At 34.4% G+C, this 19,372-nt stretch overlaps 1 protein-coding gene across 1 annotated transcript; it reads right to left on the minus strand.

Annotated features, from left to right (window-relative positions):
* Positions 1-262: 262 nt before the first annotated feature.
* Positions 263-16,306, minus strand: LOC136817520 (ATP-binding cassette sub-family B member 6-like). The gene is made up of 19 exons (XM_067073847.1): positions 15,528-16,306; positions 15,260-15,363; positions 15,011-15,102; positions 14,499-14,591; positions 13,897-14,089; positions 12,668-12,789; positions 11,977-12,086; positions 11,566-11,631; positions 11,085-11,210; positions 6,117-6,193; positions 5,557-5,620; positions 5,318-5,403; positions 4,879-4,936; positions 4,495-4,599; positions 2,453-2,627; positions 1,760-1,872; positions 1,407-1,501; positions 1,082-1,150; positions 263-763 (listed from the first exon to the last, which is right to left on the minus strand). The coding sequence occupies exons 1-19, from the start codon at positions 16,263-16,265 to the stop codon at positions 655-657; spliced, it is 2,595 nt and encodes an 864-aa protein (XP_066929948.1). The 5' UTR covers positions 16,266-16,306; the 3' UTR covers positions 263-654.
* Positions 16,307-19,372: the final 3,066 nt, after the last annotated feature.

Below are 19,372 nucleotides of genomic sequence, written 5' to 3' on the forward strand. Positions count from 1 at the left end.
TTATGATATTTAGATATTTGCTTGCTTTTCATATTGTTTACAGTATGTAACTTGAAGTAATCTTATGTGAACTATTAGCAGGTAAATATTTTATTGTTAAGTCTTATTGAAAATTCTAATCAAACAGTAGCTATTAGTTAATACATCAGCATTAAATTCTTTAAAAAACGTAAAAATATCAAGGTCAAAAAGAAAAACATTAAAATATTTTACAAACAAAACAATTTATAAAAAGTAACATATCAACACTTCAAAATTTTTTGGACACTATCTAACAACTTTTAGACTAACTAAATTTAGGTGAATCAAGAAATTCATATATTTGTACATCCATCTCAACACAATGAACTTCGGCAAGGCTGCACAAAATTTCCATAGACATCATAGATATTTGCTAAACTCAATCATAGCTTGATTATGGAGCTTTCGCTAATATTGTTCTATTTAAAAACATCCTTAACTTCAATTTATTCGATCTTTTAAAATCAAAGAAGCTCTAAATCGAAGAAGCTCTAATCTTTGCCAAGCTTGCTTAGCTTTTAATATTTTGGAGCTGAAATGGGCTCTTTTATGATTAAAAGAGTAGCAGCGGCTTAAATGATTATCATAAAAAACTGCTTCAATCCAAACCATACTTCCACACCATTCACAAATCTAATCATTCTTTTTATCACTTTCAGGAGATTCTGGGTGGTTTTCGTCTTGTAATTGTTGGTTCCACATTTTGTAGTACAAACCCTCTTGTTCCAAAAGTTCGTGGTGCCTAAGACAAGAGAAAAAGGCTTTATTGGTCACTAATCGATTTTAACAATGTCAGTAAGCACAGTAGCTGCCAGGCGAGGTAGATTATCAAAAGAAATGAAAAGATATCCGATATTGTTGACAGGGAAAACGTTATCAAAACGAAACAATATCTTGTTTAAAGGAGGTCCTGACAGAAAAAGAATAGCGGAAAATACTAATTCAGAATATACCGTTGCCAAACTTAATCACGATGTCATCCCTTTATAAACACACGAGGCTAGGAAAGGAGAGAAAGTTTTCAGAAATTGAGATTTAACATATTTATTAGCCGAGTTACCTGCCACGTTCAACAATTAGTCCGTCTTTAAGGACAAGAATTTGATCTGCACCAATAATGGTTGACAATCTAAAAAGAATAATCGAGAAAACGTTAACGTTATTTGGTAAAAAGCATTCAAAGAGGTCATTGAAAGTTGAAAATTCTAATTGAATTTAGGTCATCTTTGCAACATCCAGTTTTATTCAGTTGATTAACATGAACCAGAAAAAAAGATCATTGTCAAAGGTCTTTCAATATCGGGCTACGAGATATACGTTTTTGAAAAAAAAAACATAGAGATAAATAACCGTTACAACTATGAGAAGATTGAAGAAAAAAATACCTGTGTGCAACGACGACTGTAGTCTTGTTAGCACAAACTCTGTTCAAAGATGCTTGAATATTTCGTTCAGTTTGTGTGTCTAGGGCTGATGTTGCCTGAAATAAGAAATAGAGATAAAAAATGGATGATTAAAACCAGGAAGTATTTGAAATACCCATCTCCCAAAAATCTCTTACACTGACTTGTGTGTTAAGTTATGCCCATTTAAAAAATACAGAACGGATTTGCCAAAAATCAGGGAATATTCAAAAGAAGGCATCAGTGCACTAAGAATTTTTTCATCATCATATGGGTTTATATGCACAAAATTCATCAAATTGTTTCAAGAAACGGGCAAACACCGACTTTTATACCTCATCCAAGAGAACGATATCAGGTGCTTTGAGGAGAGTTCTTGCAATAGCTACACGTTGTTTCTCACCACCACTCAACTTCAATCCTCTTTCGCCTACCAACGTTTCGTATGCTGTCGAATAAAGAAAAATCAAAAAATATCAATGTCACAGTAGAGTTCCTTTCCTAGAGGGTCATAATTTGCAACTGAACAAAAATTTAGAGGGTAGTGGACCAAAATTTGGGGTAAATAGATCCCAAAACGTCAAATAGCTTTGCTCTAAGGGTCGATTTAGGATTTTCATCCGTCGCTTCACAAAACTAGAACAACTCAACAGCGACCGTAGTGCAGTGGTAGAGCATCCGGCTACGGTTCGCAAGGTTGTGGGTTCAACCCCCAGCCGGGTCATACCAAAGATTTCCAAAATGGTACTTGATGCCTCTCTGCTTGATGCTAAGCAATTAAGAGAAGGATTAAGGGTAAGTGGAGCAATCCAGGGAGAAAGAGTGGCGCCCTCCCCTACCTTCGGGTAGATAGCTATCGAAAGAGTCCTTCGGGTCGCCTCCGACTGCGGTCGCAGACTTACTTACTTACTTAGAACAACTCCCATTCCATGATGAAAATAGAAGACAAAGCCTCGCAAAGCTAGAACTTGTTTCAAAACTATAATTTCATAACCACTCTATAAAAAAAACCATTTGCAATTACATACCATCAGGGAAGGTGATGATTTTAGTATGAATATCAGAGGATGCAGCAGCTTCTTTAATTTGAACATCACTTGAACCTACACGACCATAAGCAATGTTGTATTTGATGGAATCGTTGAATAAAACGGTATCTTGAGGTACGACGCCAATCTTCGATCGTAAGGACCTTTGAGTAACCTGAAAAATGAATGCATTATTTTTCTTGAACATGTATAACAGGTGCACATATTATGGAGACAAAGTAGAATCAAAAAAGAATCAGTAAACTTACGCTGTTGTGCTTGCACAATGACCGAGGCGTGGAAAGTCTTTTCTTTTGTTCATACGCTGATACGCAATAAGTATAAAAAGAACAAGCTAGATGCTGAATGGACCTACCTGATGATGAAAGTTAGATAGCAATGCGAGGAGAAAAAAATCAGTCAGAAAATATATCGTTTAGCGAAAATGCATAACGCAATAAATTCATCATTGATTGTTGATGGGGGAGAGGGAAGGGTTGTAGGGAAAAATTAATAGAAAGTTCTGGTCGCAAAAATCAGTTTTATTGACAATTGAATCATGCTTGATGGTGAGCATTGTTATCAATAATGTTTTTGTGTGAAGAACATAGAAATACAAAGAAAACATATAATGAAAATCTGCAAAGACGTCGATTTCCGGCATTTTCAACCGGAAAAATTTTTTTCTCAAAAATCGAACTCGGCCATGTTTTGAGCATTGCAAATACGCATCTTTCTGCAAAAAATCAGAAAAAGCTAAAGATGAAAATTCGAGAAAATGTAAAAAAAAACGGTTTTTTCCGGCATATTTCTGGCATTTTCGGCCGGGAAAAAAATATTTTTCGAAAATCGGGCTCCGTCACATTTTAGGTATTGTCATTTTGCATCAGTGTGCAAAATTTCATGAAAAAATATAAAGAACAGCTCGAGAAATTCAAGAAGAAGAATACCGTTTTTCCGGCGAAAATAGGCTGTTTTTTGTTCCGGCGATTTTTAGAAAGTTCCGGCTTCAAAAATCACTTTTATTGACAATTAAAACCATGCTTGATGGTGGGCATTGCTATCAATAATGTTTTTTTTGTGTGAAAAAACAACGAAATATAAGGAAAAAGTCCGATGAAAATCTGCAAAAAAAACGGCGATTTCCGGGTATATTTCCGGCATTTTTCATCCGGAATAGAATTTTTCTCAAAAAATCGGACTAGGCCCATGTTTTAGACATTGTTTAAAAACGCATCTTTGAGCAAAAAATCAGAAAAAACTAATGATGAAATCTCGAGAAAAATGCCAAAAAAAAAACCGGTTTTTTTTTCCGGCATATTTTCCGGCATTTTCGGCCGGAAAAGTACGTTAATTGAAAATCAGGCTCCGTCATATTTTAGGTATTGCCATTTTGCATCATTGTGCAAAATTTCATGAAAAAATATAAAGTACAGCTCGAGAAATTCAAGAAATACCGTTTTTCCGGCGAAAATAGGCTGTTCCGGCGATTTTTAGAAAGTTCCGGCTTCAAAAATCACTTTTATTGACAATTAAACCATGCTTGATGGTGGGCATTGCTACAAACAATGTTTTTGTGTGAAAAAACAACGAAATATAAGGAAAAAAGTCCAATGAAAACTTGCAAAAAAAAACGGCGATTTCCGGGATATTTCCGGCATTTTCAGCCGGAATAGAATTTTTCTCAAAAATCGGACTCGGCCATATTTTAGGCATTGCTAATACGCATCTTTGTGCAAAAAATCAGAAAAAACTAATGATGAAATCTTGAGAAAATGCCAAAAAACCGGTTTTTCCGGCATATTTCCGGCATTTTCGGCCGGAAATGATTTTTTTTCGAAAATCGGGCTCCGTCACATTTTGGGCATTGCCATTTTGCATCATTGTGCCAAAAATCAGAAAAAACTAATCAGCCAATCCTGAGAAAAGCTGGTAACAGACGGACGAACGAACAGACGAACGAACGAACGGACGGACATCGGTTAATTTATAGGACCTCCGAGGTAGGTCCAAAAAGCCATCAAACTTCAAAGCTTACATACATCTCTGATATCTTTACCATCGAGAACAATGGAGCCAGCTTGCACTTCGTAGAAGCGAAACAGAAGACGAATGATAGTTGACTTTCCACTACCACTGGGTCCAACCTGTTCGATAAAAACATGGAGATGAACAATAAAAAAGCAGGGGAAATAAGCTTATCAAACGAATTACATTCACCCCTCCTTTATACCAGCCAATCCTTAGGTTAATGTTCCCCCAGTTGTAGAGTCTATCCCATAGAGCGCATATCATATCATTGTTAAGACTCAACTTCAGTATCAAAAGCAAAATTCAAAAAAGCTCCATTTCTAAACCCATGATATCATTTTGTTAATGATATTGTCGTTAAAGACAAATAATACGACTACTTCAAAACTACATACCAAGGCAGTTGTGGTACCAGGTAGAACAGTAAAAGATACTCCTTGCAATACTGGTTTTCTATGGAGGGAAAAAAACATAATACTTTTAAATGATGAAATTGTTCTGATTATTACCTTAAAACCAATGAAATGCAGGAATTGAAACTCCTATCCGCTTTGTTTCAGATAGGTTCATTAGGGGCTTTGAATGAGCATTCGAAAAATTCATTTGTAAAAACACTATAAGACAATAAACCCGTTCAGATTGAGTCGCTGAATTCTTTAGATAAAACACCAGAAGGGTCAGACTGAGGGGTGACGGAAGGGCATTTAACAAGGTCGATGGCTATAGAACAGTGAATGTTATGGAGTGATTCTAAAAAATAAACAACATATAATTCTTAATAAAGTACGTGCAGTCGACTCTCTCTATTTTCGGTCAGGAAGCAAGATGTGTTACCTTTCATCATAGTGGAAAGAAACATTTTTGAATTCAACCAATCCATGATTTACTTTCAAATCACTTGCATTGTTCTTATCAACAATCTATAAAAATGAAGCGTTGGAGTGGTCAGGAGTTATGACCTTCAGTATCCAGTATGGTAAAGCGACATTTTCAGAACAAGTAGATATACACACGTCATTAAGCCTTAATGGTTTTCCTTAATAGATTTTTTTGATATATAAGTAAAAATTCACCTCGATTTCTTGGTCCATCAAGTCAAACATATTCTCCATGTCAATAAAAGCTGATTGAATGAGTCTAAGAGTACGAAAACAATCAAAACATTTCGCATTAATAAAAGAAACAAATGAAGCTCATAATTTTTTCTTTAAAACAAAAAGTTTCACAAAATTAAAGAATGTTTATCAACTTTTGTTATTTTGCAGACCTTGTTTGAAAAAATTTGAGAACCTTAAAAATTTGGCATAAATTGAATTCTATAGCAAACATAAACATATGAATATCAGAAAACAAACTGCATATAATGGAAAACCTTGAAGGAAAAAATTTTGGCAGGGATTTAATTTGGCAGAAGGCTGAAAAAGTTTTTTCAGGTGAAAATCATTTTTATCATTTATTTTAATTGGCGGATTGCTTGGGAAATTAAATTTGGCAGGAACTTAGTTTGGCAGACTTCAGATAAATCTGCCAAATTTTCTGTCTGCCAGAATTTCTTTCATTAAGGTAGTTTTAAACTCATTCTCACTATCCTTATTAGTCAAGCCATCTAAATGTTTAAATAAAGAAGTGTTACCTGTAGTAAGTGCCAAAGAAATTTAAGGGCATGTACAACTGGCGTACGTAAGTAATATACAGCACAAAGTCACCAACCTATTAAAAAATCATTGAACATGTTGGAGGTATAGTTAATGTGAGGAGATATTAGAAATTGTAAAATGCTTATACCGGGTGGGAAAATGTAAATGTTGATTGTAGCAACTTTTTAGAGGGCACAGCAAAAAAAAGGTGGACTATAACCCATAAAAATATCTTGACTAAAAAGTAAACGATATTTCAGTTATTTATTGTGGGCCCACCCGGTAAAAGTTCTAGTCTAAATAGCCGACAAATTTTGATTCTCTTCCCATCTCTTAAACATGACAAACAATTAGCTGTGTTCTTGTGCCCAATGCCAGTAGATAAAAACTATTTTCCACCCTGTGAGGTAAGGATATAAGGATATTCATCATCTTAGTGACGTAAACTTGAAATTAATGGTGTTATTTTTAGCATCTTATTTTCATTTAGCGTTTTGTTTTTAGATTTCCGTGCTATTGTTCGCGAAACTAAAGAGGAAGAAGTTACCGAAAAAAGAGAACAAGACAGACGAAAATGTAACATCGTTATCCATGGCGTGCCGGAAGACGCAAATTTGACAAAAGAAGAAAGTGATCCAGCTGATAAAACATACATTACTAACTTGATGGATACATTAAAAGTAATTTCGTATAAAAAAATCAATGGTTAGAATCGGAAAGGACAACACACGTAAACGTCTGATAAAGATTCGCCAATGAAGAAAAGAAAAATATATTCACGAGTATACTCCCTTTGTTGAAAGGGAACCCAACATACCTTAAAATGAGTGTAACGGACGAATACATATCTATGCAAAGGAAAGCCATCCAAGACGCGGTCCAGAAAGCTAGAGACAGAAATGCTGATGAACCAGAAGACTCAAATGTTATATGGAAAGTTCGTGGAACGCCAAAAAACAGCCTAGAAATAAAGAAGTTTCACAAGCAGTAACAAGAACCAAACCTAACTCAAAAACCATCAGGAGCAACAGATACGCTTTCACTAATACAGAAGTAAGCAACACAAACAAAGAAACAAACGAGGAAAGAAGGACATCAAACGAAGAACCTACTAACGCCATACAAAATCAACCTACACCATCGCTCAGAAGTAACACAAACGTAGCAGACAGAAGACACATCGAACACAGGTATAACGTTGATTAACCTCATCGTCTAGATAGAGACGAAAATGGCGGCGGCCTTTTATTATACATAAGATAAAAATTACCATCAAAACTATGATAAAAACGGAGATTTCATATGAGGGTCTATTTGTAGAAATCAATATAAACAAACAAAAGTGGCTTTTAGCTTGCTCATATAATCCACATCTTAACACCATAGACGAGCATTTAAGGAAACTTCAACTCAGTATCGACTCACTTTCGGGGAAGTACGAAAATTTGCTTATACTCGGTGATTTGAATTGTGAAATCGAAAATGCCTTAATGTCAAATATTTGCGAGAGTCTTGACCTCAAAGCCCTGATAAACACACCCACTTGTTTGAAGAACCCTGAGAATCCAAAATGCATTGACGATATGCTCATAAATAAACAACACCAATTTCTAAGAACGTCATACGTCGTAGAGACTGGGATTTCTGATTTTCATAAACTGACTTTAGCTATCTTAAACAAGCATGTTAAGAAACTTCCGCCGAAAGTTGTCAAATACCGATCTTACAGAAACTTCAACAAAGATATTTTCCAAGGTATCCTTACCCGAACTTTAGAAAATGAAAATCTAAACTTTGAGGCCAAAACGGCCATTGTAATGCAAGAGCTTGATAAAATGGCACCTATGAAAACAAGAATAGTCAGAGGAAATAACGCACCATTTTTTAACAAATGCATAAAGCAATAATGATAAGATCTAGATTAAAAAGCCGCTACCTGAAAAATAAAACTGAAGGGAATAAACTCAATTACCATAGGCAGCGAAACTACTGTACAACGTCACTCCTAAGAAGAAGGGTAAAACGAAACTTTTATAATAAGCTTGATGATGCCAGCATGACTGATTCCAAAAAGTTTTGGAAAACGGTAAAACGATTTTTTTCAAATTAAGGCACAGCAAATAGTTCATTTACTTTAGTAGAAAATGAAGACATAGTTAGTGACGAGAATAAGATAGCACAGATCTTCAACGAATTTTATGGATCGATAGTGGTAAATTTTGAACTTCCAAAACCCCCGTTCACAGGTAGCATTGCAATACAATAACCGCGTCTAAAAATGTATAGAGATGTATAGAAATCATCCTAGCATCATCGAAATAAAAAGTAGGGGATTTGAAAAAAGATTTGCATTCAAAAACACCACTCAAGAAAAAGTTGAAGGGATATTAAGTAGACTACAAATCAACAAGTCACAGCAGCCAACAGATATACCAGTTAGAATCATAAAAGAATATTCAACAATTTTTGCCAAGTTCATGGCACAAGCTATAAATAAATCATTCGCGCAGAATTCATTCCAGTAGCGGCCTGGCTTAAATTTCTTGGTGGTGCAAACTATAAAATTGGCGCCCCTGGTATTTTTGTCCTTATTTGCGCCCTCCATTATTAAGTGAATAAATATTAAACTGTAAGAGTAGTGACTGTTGGAAAGTAACGCCCCTAATCTTTGAAATGGAAATTTTATACCTGGTCGATTTAGTCTATATTTTTGCTTTCTAAAACTCTTTTCAGAAAAATTACAAGAAACTTTTGCGCCGCTGGTCTTACTTTACTCTGTATTAAAGATCAATGGCTGAAAGAGGCCCCAAAAATTGAGAAGTTGGGAGGAAGGGTTCCTGTAATTGTGGCGCGGCAGGCAAAAAATTTTGATGTGAGAAAGGTCAAACAGTTTAAAGATCTTCTAAAACGGAGAAAGTTAGTCAGTATAAGACCACAAAACCACAGCGAGAATCAACAAGTTTTGATCATTTTGGCAATCTCTCATTTTGGGAGTGAGCATCCTCTTTAACCCCTGGTGGATACACACACAACACTTCTCTACTTGTGATTCAATATTGATAGAAATTTCGAAAAAATTCAAGAGAGAAAAAAATTAACATTGTACTCATAGAAGGCGCTATAAACGTGCCGAAGGGCGCCAAATTGCCCAATAGTGCACCGCGCTGAATCTAAAATTAGATTTTATTTTTGACATAATCATTACTCTCGATGTGTTTGTACGAGTTCCAATCCCATCAACCTTTGCGTTAATCTCTTTTGCATGTTAATTGCATCGTTTGACAAAAGATATATAACAGCTTGCACGTATTTTTAATTAAGCCGCATTGAATTGTAGGATTGCAACTCGTACAAATGTCAAAAAAAGTGAAAAGTAATAATTATGACGTATTTGTTGCGGAGCGCTATTAAACATCCAAAAAAATTTGGCGCCCCCCTTAAAAAGCTCTTTTGGCGCCCCTCTCAGATGTTTCTGGGTGGTGCACTGCACACCCTGCACCCCCTGCCAGGCCGCCACTGATTCATTCCCTGACGCACTCAAGCTTGCGGATGTTACACCGGTATTTAAAAAGAAAGGTTCAAAGAACGAAAAAGGAAACTATAGGCCTGTCAGCATTCTCAATGTGCTCTCAAAAGTTTATGAAAGAAAAATACATGATCAAATCTCAGATTTCTACGAGGACATATACAGCGAAAAAGAATGTGGATATAGGAAAGGTTTAGGTACGCAAGCACCGCTACTGATGCTAACTGAAATCTGGAAACACGAATGCTATTAAATTGATTGGAAATTACCTTACCAATAGAAAAGAAAGGACTAGAATAGGAGACAGCTATAGTACTTGGCATAACATTTCAGTAGGGGTTCCACAAGGATCCATCCTTGGGCCATTACTTTTCAACATATACCTGAGAGATCTTTTCTATTTTCTATAAATGATACGGTTCTAAATTATGCTGATGATACAACACCTTTTTCAGTAGCAGACTCATGGAGGAAGTTGAGGAAGAACTAAATACATCTGCCTCCATTATATTTGAATGGTTATCACATAATCAAATGAAAGGAAATGCCGAGAAAACCGAATTCATTGCTAACAACATCGATAACGAATTAAGTATAGCAATTCAAGATCAGCGGGTTTCAAATAGCAACACATCTAAGATATTAGGAATGACTTTTGACAACCATCTCACATTCGAAAATTACATCGAACAACGCTGTAAAAAGGCAAGTCAAAAAATAAGTGCTCTAGCGAGAAGAGTCCCTCATATGAATCAAGCTAAACGACAAAAACTAATGAATGCATTTTTCAAAAGTCAGTTTAACTATTGTCCGTTAGTTTGGATGTTTCATAGCCGCCGGCTAGAAAATAATCTGCATGAACGATGCTTAAGACCAGTCTTCCCTGAAGAAAATTTGAGAATTAGAGAAACTAGAAACTAGAGAAAGACAATTCAGTAACTTTCCACCATCGTAATATTCAGCTTCTGGCAACAGAGCTATTCAACTGCAAATCAAACATTTCAAAGCTAAATGATGGAATATTTGTTCATAATGAAAAGTCTACGAACACACGACATCAAATATTTTTCAAACCTAGAAACATCAGAACAGTGTTCCATGGTGAGGAGCCTCTATCTTATCAAGGCCCAAAAATATGGGAATTAGTTCCCCAAGAACTTCGACATCTTAATGACCTTAAGGAGTTTAAAGATAAAATTAAGCATTGGAAACCAACATTATGTCCGTGTAGAATATGTAAAGTGTACATTGATGGTGTCGGCTTCATTTAAGAACTATATAAGTTGTAAATAGGTTGACTTGTATTAGCCCAGTAGTTATTTGTTTTTATGTCAACGATAAATAACAATTACAAACAAACAAACAAACAAACAAACAAACAAGCATAATAGTTTGATATGGAAATGAATCTAAAAGTGAAGAACTTTATAGAACTTACATCTAAAACATCTTCAACACAGAGTTTACCACAATAAAGCATACCAACTAACAAACCAACTGTGATGACGACATTCTGACCCGTGTTCAAAAAGTTCAAAGACATTTGAACCCACCATTGAGTTGCCTATAAAGAGATTGAGGAATGCAATTATTTTGAAAAAAGGCCCTTTGAGATTAACTGAAGGGGGAGGGTGGATCAAAGCAAAACTTAAATCTAAGTTAAGGCTACCAAAATAAACTGAAAAAATTTCTGATATTTCAAGCATAACTTTCTTCAATGGGGGGATGAACAGACTAAAATCCTTCTTGTAATATAATCACAACACTGTGAAATAATATTGCATGAAATAATTAGGTTTTTTTTTTTTAAATTATGTTTTGCTAAAAAAGTCATTGAAATACAATAATAGGTTGTAAACAGGTTCCATTTTTTTTAGATACAATTTGAAATTTGAAGATAGTAATGTATAATATCCAACCTGATAATCAGTAATTTTATCAGTGTATCTGTCCACTTCAAATGCTTCGTTGTTGTAATACTTGACCTTGAAGAATAAAAAAAAACGATAAAAGCTCGCTTTAGATGAACTCCTCTAAAATCACTAAATCAAAAACTTTGAATCATGATGGATTATATGAATTGACTTTTTTTTGCACATGTTATTTAATGAAATTGAAAAAGTACTGGCTGTAAGTACCATCCTTTCAGGAATATGAAACCCTGTTTGACCAAATAAAAGAATTATCTGTCTTAAACTAACGAAGAGCTCTTGACAAAAATGAAAAAGCTTCTACACACTCTCTCACGATTTTAAATGATTCGACCTCTGGTCGTATACACCCTTGTAATTCAAAAATAAAAAGTATAAATTTATAATTCTCTTTCATACAGTTTCGAAATTGAGTAGTGAGTCAACAGCTACAGCTTTGGTAACATTATCCTTTTCATTCATATCTCGTCTATACTTCGTTCTCCACTCAGTTATTCCAATGGTTGTTGCTGAAATAGATGAAGTTGAATTAAATATTAGTCTATTTTGTTTATTGTTTTTTAAAAAGCAAGTGTGAATTTAAGAGAGTAAATATTATCCCGATTTCCATATCTACATGAACGAGGCTCCTAGTTAATAAGTGGATGAAGCTTGTTCTTAATTAACAATCTGAATCAATAGATAAGGGGTGGGTTTTTGAGAAAAGGCTAGATATGACGTGAAATCCTTCTGTAGCCAGGGGGAGGGATTTAGGGTGAGAAAAAGTACTTTACATTACCAGGGAGAGGGAAATATAAACTTTTCCCCGAAAAAACTTTAAATGGATGGTGAAAAGTGTCAAATTGCTATTTTTAAGCATAAATTTGTGAGAGAATTAGTTTTGATTTAGGCAATATTTGACACATGCAACAACAAAAAAGGTTTTCGCAGTAATTCTGCTTTCCCAACCTTTAACATTTGCACAAATGTTTGCTTATATATATATGGGGATTCACAAGTCAAAATATCTGAAATTATAGCATTGGTCTGTCTGCTTAAGGATATAAATGTTAAATGTTGTTTAAGTTGATAGATTTTTTCTGAATCATACCGATATAAAGGAACATCGTGATAAAAACAATGAGTGCAAACCATCCGTTGAATACTGCACCGAAAAACACCAAAGCAACAATAATGTCAACTATTGTTGGTGCTATTTGGAACAGTATGTAGCTGAATAAAGAAAAAAAGTAAACAAGTAATCATGATGAATCATAAGTTGATTGATCAACCTTTATTTCAAAACTCTAGACATCTAAAAAGTTTATCAAAGCTGATCAAAGTCGTGAATGATAAAAACGACAAAAGACGAATGCATTCTAAATGAGGAAAAAAATGACACAAGTCAGTTATATTTATACTTGATATTTGATAGGCAGTTGCACCGGGTTGCACTACCGGGTGCACCAAAAAAAGTATACAGGTTTGTCGAGATATTGCCAGCTTCAGGGTTTGTATTTCTTGTTTATTCTGTTTTTATCTTATAGAGGATGCTCTAACTTGAATTTTGAGCTATTATACATTAAATCTGAAAAAGTAGCTCGAAAGTTATTTTTAAAAAACTGACTTTTTTTCTATGTCGAAATTTCAAAAAATCATCAAAAACAGCAATCAAGCTATAATAAATAAGACAAAATGACAAAAACACAATCTTATTGTTTTTTTGGTTCTTTTTTTTCGTATTTATATTTTGCCAACCGTTTCTTCATCTTATTTGCACGCAATGAACATTTCCAACACAAGTAAAATCTATGCCGACCCAAGTTCTTTGAACAACTAGTCAAGGAATGGTGATCGATTTTTTGCAAAAGTTTTCTCAAATAGCAGATAACATCAAAACTTCTCTTGGAGATTTCCAAAAATTTTTTTCAGCTTTTCCAAAAATATTATCGCAATTGGGAATAGCTTGTTTTACCATATTTTTAAACTCCGTAAAGAGTTTTGATGAACACAGTTGAATCTTTTGGTATTTTTATGTGTAAAGAAAGTAAGTGTCAAGAAAAAAGTTTGCTCGCTGTTTTTGATGATTTTTTGAAATTTCGACAAAAAAAGTCAGTTTTTTAGAAATAATTTTCGAACTACTTTTTCGTACCTAATGTAATATAGCCCAAAATTCAAGTTAGAGTATCCATATGATTAAAAAAGAATGAACAAAAGAGTTTAAATCCTAAAGCTCACAATATCTCAACAAACCTGTATACTTTTTTTTGGTGCACCTGGTATTTTATTTCAACCAGACTGGTTCTGCAATACAGAAAATTTGGAGAAAGAAAATTATACCTCAACAAACTTTCTATACTAGTTGAACCCCTATCTACCATGCGGATCACTTCACCAGTCTTTCTGCCGAGATGCCACCGTAGTGATAAATCATGAAGATGCTCAAACAGTTCAGTTTGCACAGATCGACTTGTGTATTGTTGGACTTTGATCCAGATAAATGAACGCAAGTTGTTAAGTAAGCCCATGGAACCTGTGAAATAAAAAACGACAAAATGGAGAAGACTAATATATGATAGGATGGATATCACTCTGAGACATTGATCAAAATTTTCAATTTGCATTTTGCGTTCAAAAGCTATTATTATTGAAATGTCTTCATTTCATTCATATTGTTGACCCTGTTTAGACTCAATTCAAAAAAATAAAATCCATTCCAAGACATAATTTCAAGCTATCTGGCTTAACAATTATCGATAGGATATTGTATTGATATATTCATCATTAGAAATATAGCCCAGATAAAGGTAGCTTTTTAATCACTAATAAAAGTTGATGTTTGTAAGTAATGAATAAATATGAATTTTTCCTATTCAAAAAAATTAGATCAAAAAGTGTAAAAAGAGTTTAAAGCATATAGCCAATGAGAATCGCTTAAATACCTATTCCACCTCCTTGTAAAAACATAAACAATGTGTACATCAAAATCATTTTCCAAGGATCTTCTTTATTGGATTTATTAGTCAAATAGTTCACTAAAACAACGGAATAACACATAATTAAACAGGGTTAAGTCTACTACTTTGAAATACTTGATAAATAGGCAACTACCAAGGCAACTACAAAAATTCAAATTACAGCACACTAAATTTTGCAACTTATTTTGGATCTGGCTTCCCATATAAAAGGATCATCTGGCTTTCAAATTCTTCAAATTGTCAAGAGCACGATTAGAAACTTATAAAATTAAAACATTTGAAAGTCTGAGGTAAATTAGAAAACAACATGGTAACTAATCAAAACCGGACACACTTCCACGGGAAACCTGTGATTAGTTAGCCTAACTAGTGTGTAAATCAATATTATATCTATGGTTACAAAGTAGGGACCATGAATCTAAAAAGGTTAAGCTTTTTAAATAAATTAATAATTGAACTGAAATATTTCGGCTTACCAATCTTTTTATTATACAATGGAACAAAAACATTGATAACACGTCCAGCAATGAGCAATCCAACGCAAAGTAATACTCTCAACCTTAGCCAACTAATTCAATGAAAGAAAATATTTAAGGTGACACTCCAGGGATTAATTGGCTAAAAGAAATTATCAACAAACGTTCTAAAACTATTATTGCTATTATTATTATTTAATTACTTATGAAACAACAAACAAATTATTAGAACCAATTAAAAAATCTCACTTGTCTTTCGGCCAAACGAAGGGCCAAAGTTTTTGACATTTTTCCCAAAAATCAGTAACCCATGATTGATCCTTCTTATCCTTGGATTTTGAATCGTCATTTACCTGAAAAAAAAATTATTGAAAAACCTTCTGTTTCAAAGATAGCTTCTATGAATGAGAATCACAATCTAGCTCTGTAAACTAAAACGTCCTAAATTATGAAATGTAAAAAGCTCTTCTGGAAAAAGCAAACGGATTCAAGCTAGTGGCATGCAATATTTTCTTACCTTATCATACTTTGATTTGTGTAATCCTGGCCCATGAAGCCCAAGAAGGAACGTTAAAGTATGTAGTGCAAACTTGATGGAAAATATGATCAAATTTAACAGCTTTATATCTTCTTGGTAATGCTTCAAAAATGATCCATCCTTGTTCAAGGAGAAAAATATGAGACACTCGAAAAGAAGTGCAACTGTCCAAAACAATAACATCAGGACTGAATGTCTTTTAGCTTTGATAACAAAATAATGTTTTCTTTCCTTTTTCAATGCTTTAAATCCAACAACCCACGCTAGAAAATTTAAAATAGCAGCCAATATATGGGAGCCATCAACGTGGTCTTTTTCAATGATCAATGTAGAAATGATATGAATGACTGGTAGTACTGCAATGGAGCCATGCAATAACAACTGTACCACATACAAGAATGGTGTTGGTAATTTTGGAAAAGCAAAAGCTTTAAAACTTTTCTTGTTTGGAGCATCTTGGTCATTCTCTCCCATATCGACCACAGGGATTGCTTCAATATCCTCAGCACCCTGTATTAAACCTCTCTTTTGTGGATCTTTCACTGTCTTTTTTCTTGATTGCTTGCATTTATAACGAATGTATTGATGATAGCAAAAGACCAAAAGAGATAGGATGAACACCACAATTGGTTGAACAGTCTTGTAAAAACACATTGAAATACCATGATCCCATATTGGAGTCAATGTGGAGTTAAAACAAAACTCAATGACAGCCATTTTTATATCTATATCTTTTAGTTTTTATTAATGTCAATTGACTGAAAAATAAATAATAGTATAAATCGTTGCATCAAAATAAAAAAGGTTTTAAGTCCATTTTTTGGAAAATTGAGTTATGATCATACCGATGCTTTACACCCCATTTTTTATCGATTTTTTGGCTTAAATCATAGTGTCCTCCGGGGTTTGTTCCCCCCACCAAATTCTTGATTTTTCTGAATCTCCCCCTCTTTTTCCCCCCTATGACTTTTCAGTTTTTTAGTTCCCCCCCTCTTTTTTGCTTTAACCCCAGAAAGTCCTGAAAATATCAGTTCCCCCCATATACCCATATAAATTTTTCAAATTTCAACCTGACACAAACGCAAAATTTTGCTGCAAAAGGAATACTAGACAAAATAGAACAAATTGGGTTAATGTAAACAAACATGCTTAGAAAAGAAGACTTAAAACAACAATGAAATGAAAAAATAAAATCCCAAATAAAATCAAAACAACTTCCCCCCACCAAATTTGCCAGCTATCGATGTTTCCCCCCTTTACTATTCAAATTTTCATTTCACTCCCTCACCCATCCAATGTTGGAAAATTGGTACCCCCCCCCCTTTATAAAGGGGGGTGGACACTATGTAAATCCATAAAAAAAAAAACTAAAATAACAAAGTGAACTGAAAGTGGCCTAGTTTCAATCTATTAGAAAAATAAGAATTTTACTTTTCACTTTATTTTCAGGGTACTGTAAATAAGCCTTAATAAATCACTTTAGGGCAAATAAGCTGTAAGTCCAACGTGGAAACAATTTTGAACTTTTTTTAACACAAAATATATTTTGAATGTTATATACAGTGTAGCTGGAACCTCGATATTCCAGGATTATTATTATTATTATTAAAGGATTGAGGTTCAAGGCACGCCATGGGCCTCTAAGGGATCTTCTCAAAAATAAATATGTCTTTCCATTGTTTCAGAAAACAATTGATGTTCTAGCTTTGTCCGCAAAGGACAACTGTCATGGCGGCTCGAAGGTCCCTGATTTTGAAAAATGATTAATTGTCCCATTTCTAAAAAGTCCTGTAACTTCTTGTTTTTGTATATTTACCGGATGCAACTTTGAAAATGAAAGCAAGAAAGCTTAACGAATACATTTATGAAGGGATGATTTATCGATGAACAAATGTTTCTGGAAATGTAGGAAATTGTTGTTGAAGGCTGAAATTTTGTATGTTTATCAGAAAAAGGGTGAGGAATTCAAAAATCAATAATAATAAATCAAGCTAATTTTAGTTCTTTCATTTTCATGTAGTTTTTTTCACTTTTTTGCTTCTTTAGCATGGGAATGTCCCAAAAAAAAGTTTTTATTTCTGCCGAAATGGATTTTCTTTTCATTTGGGGTTTCTCCTTTCAGAAAAACTTATTCTTAACCAGTCTTAACTTATAACTTTTGTTCCTCCATTTCCAGAGGCCCCTTGAAAATGGGTCCTACCACCTTTTTTGACTCATTTCAACCTTTTCCAAGCTACTTTTCTTCAAAAACAAAATAAAACAATACAATGTCTTCTTTTTTCAAAAAAAGATATATCTTTCATCCTGATTCCAAAGAGGACAGGGCCTAAAAATGAAATCGGAAAAACAATTAATTAATAAGCACGTTGTTACTTAACACGATCCCACCAAACCGGTTTACTGCCTAGTAATCGTAAAAATATACATGAACAATTAACGAGCCGTAATTACTAACAAACAGATATATTTTCATATATTTGATTTTGAGGCTAGCCGAAGTTATCTTTTGCTACTTTTTGGGCTTCTTTGGGTCATTGCTTTCGAAGGAAATACTTTTAGGTTGTGAAATTTTAACACATTTATTTAAGGGACTTCAAGATGATGTATAAGAAGTTTCATGCTCGTACGATCAATATTTATTGCAAACGAAGGTAAAAATGGTCAAAAATGGTCAAAAGTAGTCCAAATTTCAGGTCTCTAGCTACACTAGAAAAAGAGATATGCAAAATTAAAGAAGCATGACTGGGAAATATTTTTTTTCTTCCTTTTTGACACATTATTTTCCCAACAGCACCTTATCCACCATTTCTGCTACCATTCTCTCTCAAAATAAAAAATTTTGCTTCGCTTCAACCCTACGTATGTTTTGCGAACGAAAAATAAAGATCGATTGCTACAGTGGCGCTAGATTTGGCAAAAAACTAAAATGACCGCCAGGGCGGTTAGGCAGATAGATGGGCGTGACACCCGCTGTAGTTGTAGGATTGAGGGCGGTCACATTTTCTGTAAAAAATCTTCTTTGTTTACCCGTGTTTACTCTGGGAAAAAGGTCATGCGTAGAGGGAATCCTGTGTAGAGACGATTTTAACAACGATGGAGGTTGTAGTTGTAAAGAAATATAGAATGAAAATTTTAGGAATTTTGAAGTTAATGAAATTTTCATGCGGGTGCTTTTTAGAGATGCGGGCGGCCGACGGTAAACTCATATGTAAATTTCATTGGCCTTACCCAGGATTTGCCGTTCGATTGCTTCGATTAGGCCAAGGGAATTAACATACCAGTTTAGCGTCACCAGCATGCCTGAAACTAGATGCGGCATATTTTCATTTTTCATTATTCATTATTTTTCCATTACAGGCTCTACAGCAACAAATCCACACTGTACAAACACCACCACACCACAGACGATCAACCTATTGAAAACATCTTCTCGGGTATGTATTGCGCATGTGCAGTTACAGAAATTGAAGTATCCGTGACCGGAAAAAGAATCGATTCCAGAGGCCGCGGCGGTAAAATAGACTTACGCGGACATTTGGATTTCAATTTCATTTTAGTGTAGAGCGGGTTTAATTTTTTGTAGTGTGATGTATACGGGGACTAAAGTCCCGATCGAACAGAAGCTATGACGCACGCGCAGGAAAATGTTATTTTTCGCACTTTAGGCGACAATGATGATAGCTGTAGGAGATGGAGTTCAATTTTCAGGTTTGTCTGTGAAATAATGAAATTTTCTTATATAATGAAATTTTTACGCGGCTACACAAAACACACGCGGACGGGTGACGCTAAACTGGTATGTCAATTCCCTCGGCCTTACGTTC

The sequence above is a fragment of the Clytia hemisphaerica genome, unplaced genomic scaffold (genome assembly GCF_902728285.1).
Source record: "Clytia hemisphaerica strain Z4C2 unplaced genomic scaffold, Clytia hemisphaerica genome assembly, whole genome shotgun sequence".
NCBI classification, from domain to species: Eukaryota; Metazoa; Cnidaria; class Hydrozoa; order Leptothecata; family Clytiidae; genus Clytia; species Clytia hemisphaerica.

Bases quoted from the DNA above. Each gene is read 5' to 3' on its own strand.
- LOC136817520 (XM_067073847.1), bottom strand. From the start codon at position 16,265: ATGGCTGTCATTGAGTTTTGTTTTAACTCCACATTGACTCCAATATGG. The intron at 12,790-13,896 runs GTATAATTTTCT...TTCTTTATTCAG, and splicing joins AGTATAGAAAGTTTGTTGAG to CTACATACTGTTCCAAATAG. The intron at 11,632-11,976 runs GTATGAAAGAGA...TTATTCTTCAAG, and splicing joins CACTACTCAATTTCGAAACT to GTCAAGTATTACAACAACGA.